At 42.6% G+C, this 14,593-nt stretch overlaps 1 protein-coding gene across 1 annotated transcript in view; it reads left to right on the forward strand.

Annotated features, from left to right (window-relative positions):
- The window catches only part of GGA1 (golgi associated, gamma adaptin ear containing, ARF binding protein 1), a gene marked incomplete in the record, with an annotated part of 1,948,856 nt that overhangs the window by 513,454 nt on the left and 1,420,809 nt on the right, over window positions 1-14,593 (forward strand). The window contains 1 exon segment of the mRNA XM_044067846.1: window positions 2,970-3,093. Within this exon segment, the coding sequence (XP_043923781.1) occupies window positions 2,970-3,093 (124 nt within the window).

The raw sequence follows: 14,593 nt of genomic DNA on the forward strand, positions 1-14,593 counted from the left end.
AACAAGGGATTAACACAAGCAATTTCAACAACTTGTCGAAAAAATGCCACTGCTAAAACTTACAAATCTACTAAAGTTATAAAAGGCAAAACATCCCTCTAAAATGAGCTAAATATTTCTCTAAGTAAAAGTTAACACACAGTAGCCTTAACAGCAGGCTGACAACAGAAAAAATGTCAAGCAATTAGCAAAGTTATTTCTATTAACTCTAATAATTCCTACACTAAGAATATGTATAGCACACTTTAAAACTAACGTACAAAGAATCCTAAGTAGGGATAGGGGACTTGAGGCCTAATGACACTTGGCCAGATAAAACTAAGAAAACACTGTATATTAAGAAAAAAAAACGCTATAAACCCGCGTAAAGAAAATAATAAACTATCAATGTAATGAGTGTATAAAGAATTTTTTAAAATGATAAAGTTTTAAAGTAGAAAAACACAATTTCACTTAGCCAGAGCTAGATGAGACACTTTTATCCTTTTCAGCGGCAAATGAGATCTGGGGAATGCCCTACAGCATTATGGGATAGGGAGTGAGCCACAAGCTAGTTGAAGACCTAGAGCTTTAGTAAATGGCCAAGTCGGAACTGAGGATTGGTTCCAAAATCCATCAGTACAGAATGAAGGCAAGATAGGACAACTTCACATGTAAACGTTTTGAAGTTAGAAATATAGTTGTATATTTCAGTTTATGGTGTATACCCTCATTTGTCTTGATGATCCTGTTTGGTGCTGCTTAGAGGAGATCCTGTGTAAAGTATAGTTTTGGGATCTTCAACACATTTGCATTTTGACAAAATTACTTCAAAAGTATAGTTGTAGACTGCTTTAGTGCACACAATGGTAATGTCCCTGAAGGTTTGAAACTTTTGGTTTTGTATCCAGCACCAGCCCAAATATTGCAGTCTTAGATGAAAAGATGGGTACCGAAAAAAGGAGCTTGAGCCATGCTACAGTAATATTTTTTTGACTGGGTATGTGAAGTGGGTCATCACTGAATGCTTTTCATCATGTCGGCCATAAGTGCAAAGAAGGGGGGGAGCTTGTGTTTGCATAAAATACATAGCCCACACACATGTATTTGCACTTGTGGGGGATACTACAGAAACAAGTATTATTTTTGTTTCACCATCCTTGGTATAGTCATTCTTTTGGGAACATATCCGTTTTAGAATAAACTAGAGTTGTGCTGAAGTAGTTACAATTTCTACTTTTTTGAGCAGTTGTGATAATGTGTGTGTTGATCATTGAGGTGATCAGGCATGCTTACTGGTGAGTTACCAAGCACAGGATTGGTTGAAGAGTATCATTTTTTTGTGTGTGATCTGCCACTGTGTTCTTGGGAGATGGGAGGAAACAGTCCTCCGAGAGAACCTTGACAGATACTTATCCACTGTTCTGCCCACTTTAAGCTGTAACAGGATTAATCATTAAAGTATTTTGTATACGATTGAAATTTTTGTAATTTTTCATATTACTTAAGTCTGGATTAAATGTTTATACTGAATTTAGGTAATAGTAACTCTGTTGCTGGGTGGAGCATTTTTAATGATACTTTTGTGGAGAATAGTATCCTTGTTATGTGTTGGTCTTCAGGTGTTTCAACACTTTTTCAATTGTGATTTATGTAATTTGTTAGTAAATAAAAACAGAGATCTGTTGCAGCAAAATTAACTTCCTTGAAGGCTGTAACAAGCTGAGGTTCAAGAAGCTAGAGAAACATTTTTCATTTTTTTTGGTACAGCTGCATCTGTTTTCCTTTGCTTGTTTCAAAGCTCTTTCTCAATCATTCATTTGTCCCCTACCTTTGACCCATCTGACTTTTTCTTCAGAGCAAGGCCCCATGAACAGGGAAGATCACTACTGTAATCCAGGAGGTGTGTGTGTGTGTGTCTCTGTGTGTGTGTGTCTCTGTGTGTGTGTGTCTCTGTGTGTGTGTGTCTCTGTGTGTGTGTCTGTCTCTGTGTGTGTGTCTGTCTCTGTGTGTGTGTCTGTCTCTGTGTGTGTGTCTGTCTCTGTGTGTGTGTCTGTCTCTGTGTGTGTGTGTGTCTGTCTCTGTCTCTGTGTGTGTGTCTCTGTGTGTGTGTGTGTGTCTCTGTGTGTGTGTGTGTGTCTCTGTGTGTGTGTGTGTGTCTCTGTGTGTGTGTGTGTGTCTCTGTGTGTGTGTGTCTCTGTGTGTGTGTGTGTGTGTCTCTGTGTGTGTGTCTCTGTGTGTGTGTGTGTCTCTGTGTGTGTGTGTGTCTCTGTGTGTCTCTCTCTGTCTGTGTGTGTGTCTCTCTGTCTGTGTGTGTGTGTCTCTCTGTCTGTGTGTGTCTCTCTGTCTGTGTGTGTGTGTCTCTGTCTGTGTGTGTGTCTCTCTGTCTGTGTGTGTGTGTCTCTCTGTCTGTGTGTGTGTGTCTGTGTGTGGTTCTAGACAGCTGTGGAAGACATTTGGGCTTTATTGTATGTCCTACCCACTGTCACCTATTTTGTGATATTTGTACATGTGCACGTCTCTGGACTAACCTCCTTAATCGCCATTAGATACTGCTAGCTTTTGAGTATGAACCTCACTCTTCCTTAAAGAGAAGTCAACTAATAAAAAATGTCTGTCTCACTGGCTAACACATGGCATTTATTTTTTTTATTTTGTGAGTAGTATGAATATTGTCAGTCTTGTTTACTGGAAGAATAATGAAAAATTACATTGGAAAAAGTCTTTCTTTTGGTTGTTTTTGAGAAATTAAGTCAAGCTTAAATGGCATTATCATTTAAGAGTTAAGGACAGTTTTGAATTTGAATGTATACTGTTTTTTTTTTTTTTTGGTGGAGATCTTCAGTGCTGTAAGTGTGTAGTCACATTTCTTTGTGCTTGCTTTCATAGTTAGTGTTTTGATTGTAATGACCCCAGGGAACACAACTTTTGATTGCTAGTAAGATTCACCTTTACTGATATACATGTGATGAATATTTCTTTTTTTCTAGTACCTTGGGACACGGTCTTCAGAGAAGGTAAAATTAAAGGTGATTGAGCTGATGTACAGTTGGACAGTTGGTCTGCCTGATGAGCTAAAAATTTCAGAGGCTTACCAGATGTTGAAAAAGCAAGGTAAGGAAAATATTTATTTTGTGATCACCTCGTTGACTCTATCTCCACTTTTAGTTTCCTTTTTTTACACTGTTGTTGTTGTTTGTCTTTCGGCTTTTCCTAGTAAGGGGTCACCACAGCGGAACTCCGGTCTGCTAATGATTGGCAGTAGAATTTTACGAAATGCCAGCTCGACGCCCAACCTTCAACGAAGGCATGCCCATTTATGCACGCATGTCTTTCAAACGCTACCCAATCGCGGCGGGGACATGCAGACTCCACACAGAAGGCACTCCCAGGCCAAGCCGAGGATCGAACGGGAGAACCTCTTGCTGTGAGGTAACAATGCTTCCGCCGTACCACAGTGATAATTTTCTTAGTCTATGTATTAAAATCGACTGAGATTTTTTAGGGATTAAGTAAAAAGTGGAAATAGTTGTGTTTTAATCAATGACCCAAGAAGTCAGCTCTGTGGCATAAAGGGATAAAGGCCTGACTGTGATCTATTGAATCGTGATGCAGACCGTCAAAGAGCTGATAAGTGGAGATGGGGAGTTGAGTGGCTATCATCATTCCTCAGTCTTTAATGAAGTCTTTCAGACAGCCCATGCATGTGATACAGTGCAACAAACCCAGGTCACTTTTTTACTGTAGACAGTTAAGTACCAGAAGCATAGTTAGGGCAGGGCAAGAGGGCACTCCTACTGGGCTCAGTGTTTGGAGAGCACGACTGGGGGTGTGTGTGGATATAACTGTAATAATCTGATGGCTGGAATGTAACAATATGGTTATTACAGGGAGGGCTTTCCCCTTCTTCAGTTGAAGAGCTACTTGATGTGGGGAGCTGGCTTGTGGTAGCAACACAGGGTGCCGATTGAACCAGCTACGTAAAATATGGAAAAATATTCTATTTGTAAATTTGTTAAACATCATTAACACTTTGGTCTTGTCTTTATCAACTCAAATAATTAAATGTTTGAATAAAAACATGCAGAAGTAATAGCTAGCTGCTTAACTACAACTGTAGACTGTTAACTTGCAAATGTTTGGTTAATTAGTTATATGCATTCAGTTAATCATTAATTCTGCATATGCATTTTAGACAAAAATATTTATTCATACTAAGGGTAAATTTCAGGCTCAGATCAGGTGAAATACAAACCATTTCATAAAAAAGGCACAAATGTAAGCAGTAACAGTATCTAAGATTAGCTGCTTAGAAAAGCTGTACGTGCATATTGTAGTGACCAAGCAGTGTGCTGTGTACTATATTACATTAGTTTTGAAAGTGGTAATTATTCTGAGAGAAGAAATGAGAAGTGGAAAGGAGAATGGTGTAGTTTGTTGGGTGATGTATACTGTATTGAAGTATTTGGCTTGGATGAAGAGGTGCATTTTGAGCTGCATTGTGAATTTGGAGTGTGTGTTGATTTCCTTTAGGCTGATGAGGATAGCTTGCCAAAGAGTGGGTACCCGAGAGGAGAATGCCAGTGCCAGAGTTTAATTTTTATGGGTTATTAGAGTTGGTGTGAGTAGTATATGGGGTTGTGTTTTATCATAAACATTGGCTGCAAGGGGATACATTTTTTGGAGTTTGAATAATCTGTAGAGTTGAAAACCCGACAGTAGGTTGAATCTTTGTTTCATGGGTATCCATTTAGCCTTTTCTAGGGTGATACGGTGATCATGGAAGAGTGACTATCATGAATCTTCAGATGCTGTTTGAAATTGTTTGTGTGGATTGTAGAGATTTACTTTGAGGAAGATGTGAAAATGAGTAGTCCACACAACTTTCTCAATGGCTGCTCTGGCTGGTGACATAGAAGAGGGGGAGATCTTTTAGTCCAGAACAAGAGGGAGTTTATTTTTAATCTAACTATGTGGAAAAGGAAGTTTAGTTTCTAATCAAGCCATAATCCTAGGAATTTGAAGGTAGAGTCAGGCACTTGTTGCATTTTTTGTGCTCCAAAAAGCATAGCTTTGGCTTTGGGTCTTGGAGAGGTTGAAAAGTATTTTATGGTTTATAAGCTGTTGGTGGAGCTCAGAAGTTTGACTGGAGTTGGGAATGAATATTGGTGTGAGGGCAACTCAACTGGTACATGATCATGTCATCTGTGTAGAGAACAAGTGGTGATGGGGGGAGGTCACAAGAAAGTTTAATTCATATGGAATAGAATAAGAAGCAAGAGTGGATCCTTGTGGTACATGTTTGATGAAATGTGCAGATTCTGATTGTGAGGATTTGATTTTTATCTCTGAAATGTGTGTGGTAGATTTTAAACACAAGTGCTGTCTGGGTTAATACCAATTTCACTTTGTTTTGGAAAAGAGAATGGTCACTGAGGTCAAATGCCTTTGTTAAGTCTGTAAATGAGGCTTTTATAAGTGCTTTGCATGATGTCATCAGTTAAGGACCAAAATGCTATCATAGTATTTTTTTTCCAGGCCAGGAATCCATGCTGTTTATAGGAGAGCAGGTGGTATTCTGGTTATTGTAAGAGTTTGGTATACACTTTTCCTCAAAAAAAAAAAAAAAAAAAAAAAAAAAAATGATTGCTTAGAATTGGGAGGATGGATAGATTGATACTGGACAGAAGTGACAGAATTTTTTTAGCTAGGTTTACTTTGGAAGGGTTTAATTAGGGCATTTTTCCAAATTTGTGGCGTGTGTGTGATGGCCTCTGAGGGAGACCATGTGCATTGAACTGTTCTTCCCAAGTAATGCCCCCACCCCAGTTAGGAAGCACCTATGGACACTGTGGCCTTGGGTAAGTGTAGAACAAAGAGACAGCCCTAAGAAACTTCTGGTGCTTGAACCCACCAGGCTACATGTTTTTGCAAATACTGGAGGAATAAAATAGCCAAAACTACTCCAGTGATATGAAGAAAATAGACAATTGGAAGCTTAAAAGGATGTGAAAAGGTTTTACTTGTCCTCCGCAACCTGAGCTACATCAACCATGTCTGAACGATGAGTGGAAATCGAGATCTGAGGTAATGTGGGGGTTGAAGGGGATTATGGGTAATGGGAGGAGCCTGGACTACAGATCCCAAGTCTGAAAAAGTTGGTTAAGTTGGGACCGAAACCCATGATTTTAGGAAGGACTGAAATTGACAACACCGATGCATTGTTGTGTTGAGTACAGAAGTTTTGCTTTCCTCCTGCTCTGGAGCATTTATTATCTCAAGGGGTCATAGAACCTGTCCCCTAGATTAAAATGAGAGGATTTTATTCAAAAGTCTTTCTGATGTCAGACGCATGGAACTTCAAGATCTGTCATAGATCTTTCTTATGTTCTTTGCGTTTTACTGTTGCAGTCATCACATTTGGGTTATCCCTGCCAGGGTAGCCCTCAGCTCAGCCAGCCTGAATACCAGAGACTTTGTATTTCTGCATCAGTTGCTGTTGCTTGAGGACTGACGTCAGTTCGTCAGTAGTATAAACTAAGGCAGCCGACGCCATTACATCAGTCTTTCTTGCCATGAAGCCTGAAGCAGTTTGCATGAGTGCCTGTCAGCCGCTACCTGAGTTTTCGTCTACTGAATTGAAGTTGAAGTCTTCTAAAGCTAAGTACCCCGTTGGGGATCCTTTTTTCTTGCACTAACCGATGTCAGAAAAAGTTAATAATTGTCTTGCCTGTGGAAAGCAAATACCACACTGAGACTTCCACTCTTACTGCATCACTTGTTTAGGCCCAGACCACGACGTTTCCTGTTGTCGCTTCTGTGCTTTGTTCAACGTCAGAACTATCTTGTCGTTGGGCCCTTATTGTAGCCAGATATTTTCACTTAGTCTTCGAATTCCGATATGGCTTCGGTAAGCCATCTGACAGCAGATCTTCCGAAAAAACGTAAAAATAGAGAGACGAGACCACACAGGTCCAAACCTACCGATGATGCTTCCGTTAAGCTAATCGTCAGTTCTCCGGTACTCAGTGAGGCACTTTTGCAGCCCCTGATGCCTGCTTCTGTTGATTCACAGGCCGCTACAGAGACCCTTTCAGAGTCCGGTATGCCGCAAAACTCTTCTTTGACTAAGGATCCTGCGGTCATTTCTACCTTGAATGGGTCCGGTGCCGCTGAGCAGGCACCGGCTTCCAATGAAGTCCTTTGCACTACCGAATCTCGACACAAACTGATTCTTTTGCAACTACCATTCTTTCAGAAACTATTGAGTTTCTTGGGCCCAGGGTACGAACCACACCCAAGAAACTGACGACCCACTCTCAGGCGCCTGCTACCTTGCCTCAGTCTCAAATGCTTAAAATGGCGAAAGACCTTATGCTGATCAGGGGAAGCCAAGCTACCCCTCCAAGTTACCCACTCCAAAAGGAAGAGAGATTTGTCCCCTGTAGTTTTGTCTGAACAAGAGTCAGATGAATCTGATGCATTTGAATATGAAGCAATGCAACCCCGCTCCACTTACGAGGATTCTGATACAGAGGATTTCATTCCTTCAGCCTCTCCCCCAGAGGATTTTTCCTTTGGGGAAACCCTGCATACTTTAAGGGAGCATTTCCAGTGGGAGAGTCAGGACTACCCTCCATCTAAAAAGATCAGGGAATTCCTAGATCTTCCACAACACAGACCCTTGACCATCCCCCCAGTCCTGGATGTTGTGGAGGATGTTTTCCTCAAATCCAGCTTGACTCTTGACACCCTTCCTCCAGCTCCCAGAAAACCAGACAGGTATTCCCGAACATTGGACAGATGGGGTAAAAAAAGTATACACCTCAGCTACTCTTGCTATCAGGTCACTAAATTGTCAGTTCCATATGCTGAAATTTCAGCAACATACATTGGAACTCCTTAAACAAAAAATGTTCCTTTCCTGCTTGGACAGAATGTAAAGGTTTACAAGAGTTTAATGCATTCTGCAGGTCAAGTAACTAAACCCACCTTGCACTGTGCTTTTGATGCCCTAGAAGCCTGTTGCAGGGCAGCAGTCACTGGATCTGTCATTAGAAGGCATGCATGGCTTAAAGAACAGCTCCTACCAGACCATGTCAAATCTAAATTGTTGGGTGCCCCCTTGCACAAAGATAACTTATTTGGCACTAAGGCAGAAGAGGTTTTAAAAAAGAAAAAGCAAAATCGATGCAAACAGTAAAGGATTTCTTGCAGGTCCAGCCCCCTAGGTTCAGCAGGCATTGTCCCACCAAACACTGGTCCTTTTCTGCTCCCAGTAAACCAGCCCCAGCCTAGGCCCTGTGGAAACGGAGCCCCCAGACAGCAGCCGCAGGGAATGCAGAGATCTAAGCAGTGGACTACCTCCACTTCAAAACCAGGGAGTTCTAAGCCACTCCCTTAAGGTAAGAACTCACAATGACTCACTTCCTCCACCCCTCCCTCTGCCCACCTTCACTTACCCCTAGGAGGAAAACTCTCCTTTCACTCAAGCACCTGGGCCACCATAACCAAGGACCACTGGGTTCTGAACATTGTCTCAGGGATACAGATTTTCCTTCCACACCCTTCCAACCCCAAAAGGGTTCCCAGATCTACCTCCAAATCAGTGGGCAGAGGCTCTAAAGCAAATCCTTCCCCAGCTCTCTATGAAGGCAGTAGAGCATGTTCCTGCAGAACAAGTAGGCCAAGGTTTATACGCTAGACTATTTCTGGTACCCAGAAAAGAGGACACCTTGCGCCCCATCCGTGATCTATCCATTCTAAACACCTTCCTGGTGATATCAAAATTCAAAATGCTCACCCTCCAGCAGCTGCTACCCATGCTCTCCAAGGACGCTTGGCTAACCACCCTAGATCTAAGAGGCCTATCCCCACATTCCTATCAGGGAATCATGCAGGAAATATCTCCGCTTCAGGGCAGGATCTCAACACTTTCAGTTCTCTGTGCTTCCCTTTGCCTTGTCTACTGCTCCCAGAGTTTTCACAAAATGTCTGGCTCTGGCCATTGTCTTTTGGAGACAAAGAAATATTCAGTTTTACCCATACTTAGACGACTGCCTTATTCAGGCAGACAGCCAGGAAAAGCTGCTCAAGCACCTGGCCTTTAAGACCCTCCTAATCCTCTGTAGGGTACACAGTCAATGGAAAGAAATCCAAGCAGTTGCCTACCCAAAGGATAATCTTCTTGGGAGCAAGTCTGGACACAGCATCCCAGATGGCATACCTTACAGCAGAGAAACAAATTTTTTTGACAACCTACTTCTCTCAACTAGCCACCAGGCCCCCAGCTCACTGTAAGGAAGATCCTGCAAGCTCTGGGGTTCATGGCATCTTGCATACTACTCATTCCGTATACCAGACTGCATATGAGGAAACTTCACTGGTACCTAAAGAGCCTTTGGTGTCAACACTCTCGAGACCTGGAAACTCTTCTACCTATAAGTCCTTGTATCAGAAAAGATTTTCTTTGGGCAACAGCATGCTTCCTCAACAAGGGACTGCCTTTCTCCCCACCCCCTGCCACCCAGACCCTCACCACAGATGCATCAGACTATGCTTGAGGCTCCATATGATGAAATTTCAGCAACATACCTTGGATGGCAGGTGCATATAGGGCCAAGGGAGCCCACAGCAAATCCCACTGCACATCAGTCAAAAAGAGAGAATAGACCTTGATAGCTTCCAAGCCCCTTCCCTCGCCAGGGGCTCTCCTGATCAAAACAGACAAACACCACTGTGATGTGGTACATCAACAAGCAGGGAGACTCGCTCCTACCCTCTATGCAGGCTGGCCCATGACCCTTTGACACAGCCTGTAAGCAACTGCAACTGTGTAAGCACAATTCCCACCAGGTGTTCTCAACTCTCTGGCAGACCAGTTAAGCAGAAATCTTCTGGACCCACACGAGTGGAAACTCAACAGAAGTACCTTTACCCTAATAAGTCAGAAATGGGGAACCTCGAAGGTCGACCTGTTTGCCTCCCACACCAGCCATCAGCTCAGCAAATTCTGCACCCAGAAGCATCACTACATGGCTTGGAAAGTGGATGCCTTGTCCTTCCCCTGGGTCAGTCTATCGGTCTGTGCCTTTCCACCCCTACCTCACATCCCCAGGGTACTGCTCAACAAGATAAGGGAGGAAACGCCAAGGGCCATTCTAATAGCTCCAGACTGGCCCCGGCAACACTGGTACCCCTTGCTTTGCATTCTGCCCCTGCTGCCTCCATGGCATCTTACTCAGATTCCAAATCTCCTGACCGAGAGGCAAGGGGAGTTTATGCATCCCCAATTGCAGACACTCAGTTTGGCAGCTTGGCTTATTCCCTAACCCCAAACCAATCTGCCAACCTCATTAAACAGGTTCTGGATGTTATCCGTGAGGCCAGACACACTAGCACCAGAAAGTCTTATGCTGATAAATGGAAAAGGTTCTGCACCTGGCTCCAGGCTAACTAAGCCAATACGGCACAGCCCTCCCTCCCTCTCATCCTGGAATACTTAGCTGACCTACTACACAGTAGCCTCTCTTTGTCCCCTATAAAAATTCATGCCTCTGCTATTTCTTCTCATTTTCATACTGAGCAGCCCCTTTTCTCACACCCTTTGGTCAAACGTCCTAAGAGGGGCTAGCAACTTGAGGTCACCCAGAAGGGCACCAACACCAGCTTGGGACCTTAACTTTGTATTGGAAAAGCTCACCCTGCCCCCTTTTGAACCAGCTACTTCTACAGAGCTAAAATTTCTCTCCTGGAAGACAGCATTCCTTCTGGCCATCACTTCAGCCAGAAGAATCTCTGAGCTGCAAGCACTCATGGCTGTGGAACCCTTCTTCCATGCAGACAGGGTATCCCTCAGAACTAACCCATTCTTTATGCCCAGGGTGGTCTCCAGTGTGGCTCTCAACCAATCCATTCATTTGCCCATCTTTTTTCCTAATCCCCAGAACAAGGGGGAAAGGATTCTTCACTCTAGATGTGCACAGGCAGCTCAGATTCTATCTAGATAGGACTAAATCCTTCAGAAAGTCTGATTGATTGCTGGTTAGCATTTCCAAATGGATAACACACTGCATCCATTTCTGCTACAAACAGCATGGAAAGCCTCCTCCCAAGGGGGTCAGGACACACTCCACCAGAGCAGCCTCCACCTCTGCAGCTTTCCTCAGAGGAGTCCCCACCAGGGACATCCTGGAGGCTGCCACCTGGACAACTGTTCACACCTTTACCAAGCATTGCCACCTGCCTCTTTTCTCCAATTCCAGGACAGGGTTTGCCTCTGCAGTCTTGTAGGGCATCCTAGTCATCCCCTAGGTTCCATCACTGCCTCCACCCATTTCCTCAGCTTTGGGAATCAACCCAAATGTGATGACTGCAACAGTGAAACATGAAGAACATAGTATAGTTGTGTACACGTACCATAAATGTAGATGTTAGAGTGTATTCACTTTTGCAGTTCTGGTTTCCCTCCCTCCATCCCCCTTTCTTCTCTTTCTGCTTTTATTACCGTAATTCGTTATTGTTCTCTCTTCATTACAAGGGGCATAGTCGTATTTATTTTCTGTTGGTGGGGTTCTTCCACCAGAGTCTGGCCTTCTACTTGGGGGCTCCTGACAGGTTGGGTCAAGAAAAACTGATGTAATGGCGTCTGCTGCCTTTACTTTATACTACTGATGTCAGTCCACAAGCGACAACAACCGACACCGAAATACTAAGTCTCTGGTATTCGGGTTGGCCGAGGGCCACCCTGGCAGGGAAAACCCAAATGTGAGGACTGCAACAGTGAATACACTTGAACATCTACATTTGTGGTAAATGTACACAACTGTACTTCCTAAACTTGTCACAAAATTTAAGATGTGTTCTCTCTAGTCCTTTTTCCTCTCATTCTACCTTTATTTTTTTTTTTTTTGGTAACTCTGGAATGTGATAAGCATCTTTTAAATCTAGTTCTCAAAGCTTTCAGACATCTTTAAGGTCTTCTGTTTGTGGTATACATTTTCAATTCTGTTTTATGCTTTGGCTTGTGTACAACTCCAAGGCTATATTTACAAGGAGCCTGGTAATAGCTGATTGCAGGGCATTCACATGTTTCCATATATAGACTGCCTTATTTATGCATATTCTTTTACAGCTTGTCAAGAATTTCTGGTTTGAGTAAAAACCCTTTTTCTCAGACTAGGGTTTTGTGGTTTGAAAAAAAGGGAGATATTATGGGAGGGGGGACCAGTTGTGTCTCAACCCAGCTCTTCCCATCACCCTTCCAGCCCCTACTCATTCTGTAACCATAGATGCCTCAGTCTTTACTTGGGGAGCCGAAAGTTTAGAATCTCTGGAACAAGCAAGGCAGACTGAAACACATAAATATAAAAGCAATGATGCCTCTAGTAAATTGCCCCAAATCTCTAAACCATCTTAGGGTTCTGGGCGCTCTGTTAGCAATCACGAACAAAACCAGTGTTCGTGGTAGATTAATAGGGGGAACCAGATCTTACCCCCTTTGCAGACCTGCTGTGGTAACCTGAGAACTAACAACTTGGCACAGTATTGTCCCTGTAGGCTGCTCAATTCTGTCAGGGTAGAATATTGCTACAGAAAAGTTTAGCTAGGCCAAGACAGACCCCATAAATGAAAGTTAAATGCAGGAATGAATTCATCTGGTGGGACCTCTTCAAATAGATCTGTTTACCTTCATTCAACACAGATGGTTAAATAAATTCAGCTCCGGGACACCTTGCACAAAGGCCTGGAAGCCAGATACATTTTCATTTCTTTGAGCAGGAATGATTCTGTATGCCTTTCTCCCCTTTCCCCTGATAATCAGGGTTCTTCTAAAGTTCAAAGGAACTCTCCCAGAATAATTATGGTGACCCTCTTTTAGTTCGGGCAACAGTGGTTCCCTCTCATCTTTTGAAAACTGGCAAGGGCAATTACCAGATGCTTCCTGTCAGAATGGACTTGCACAATATAGGAATTGTTTGTACCCCGGCATTATCTTAAACTAACTGCCTGGATGATGGAGTGTTAGTACTTTTTGTTATGAGGCTAGGAAACATGATACTAGAAAATCAGAGGGTTAAGTGGAAAAAAATATTAAAATTTGGTGCTAAAGAAAAAACCAGGATCCTTTTAGACCCAGATATCTCTGATTCTGCAGTATTTGTGAATTGTTATAAGGTGGCCATCCTTGATCTTCTGTAAAGATTCTTTTGGCCATCTATGCTGGTCTGCTGTTGGATTCCCCTTTTGTACCATTCTCCAGTCAAAGGGGGTTTTCATATATGTCTACCAAGGATAGAGGTGTCCCCTTCTTGTGATCTTAATTTTGTCTGGAGAAACTTACACTTTTTTAATGTGAACCAGCTTTTAAGGCTGTTGGAAAACAACATTACCCATTGCTCTGATTTTTGCAAGCAGAGCATTCGAGTTGCACTGTCATACGGTGAGTCAACCTTCTCATTTTTCGCAAAGGTAGGGTAACAAGTACTTTATGGTTTTAGTGCTGACTTTGAGGCAGGTTATTCATCTCCCTGTTTTCTTTCTAGAATCAAAAACTGAGTTTTACACATTCTGGATGTCCACAGGTAGCTCAGTTACTCCATTGGCAGGGCTAAATCCTTTAGGAGTTCTGATGAAACTGTTTATTTCTTATAAAGGTAGGAGAGGGAAATTGATATTTAAACAATTTCAAAGTGGTTGTCTAATGCTATTTTATTTTTGTTATTCTAACCATAACACTTCCAGGCAAGGTCAAAGCCAATTCTGTCTAGACTTTGGGTTCTTCTATGTCTATTTTGAAAGCTGCTTTTTCTAGGTCCAGAGCAGTTTTTGCTAGAACTTTTGTCAGGGGGCTCCTGGACTCTGGCTCTTCCTTCTCCCTTTTTTTCTAAACTCTGCTAAAATCTGCCTATATATGTTAGCCTACTGCAACAGTGATCTGATGACGAATATATTGCTGCTAATCTTCCAGTATAGCTTAGGCTATGGCAGCAGTGATCTGGTGAATGTATTACAGTTGTTAATGCTAAAGTGACATCCCGACCCCATAAAATGTACTATAATGGTAGATTTTCAAGTGGACCATTGCTGGAGTAGGAGCACACTCCAGCCCCCTTCTTTTTGTTTTTTTTTCCAGGGTGTGTATGTTTTTACTTTCCTGCAACTGCAGAACTCTTTCTTCCCTTACTGTAAGGCAATAAAGCTTTGAAGGTTTTGTACCTTAACCATTGTCCTTGAGCTATACAGTGGATGTTCATCATTTCCATTGCTTTAGTAGCCTTTAAGCTGTATGGGTCACTTCCTTCCAACTTCACAAAGCTGTAGCTCCTCCCCACAACTTCACTTTGACTGCTGATTGACAGCTGAGTTCCCTTATTTGGGTTAGCTAGAGTGAAGTAGTCTTCAGCACTTTCTTGCACTTTGAGGCAAAGTATCAGTGGGGTTTTGGAAGCAGTAGTTGCCTAAGAGTTTATGGCAGATAAGACCCTGTTGGGGAACCTCTCCACACAGAAATTGTTGCCGTTTTAAGAGAATATTATTTTGTTTGGACTAAAAAAGCTTTTTCCCCTTTAAAAAACCCAATATCTGTTATCTATATTTGGATACTGCCTGTCAG

Source organism: Protopterus annectens, chromosome 1.part0 (assembly GCF_019279795.1).
Source record: "Protopterus annectens isolate FY-2018-M chromosome 1.part0, PAN1.0, whole genome shotgun sequence".
Taxonomy (NCBI): Eukaryota; Metazoa; Chordata; order Ceratodontiformes; family Protopteridae; genus Protopterus; species Protopterus annectens.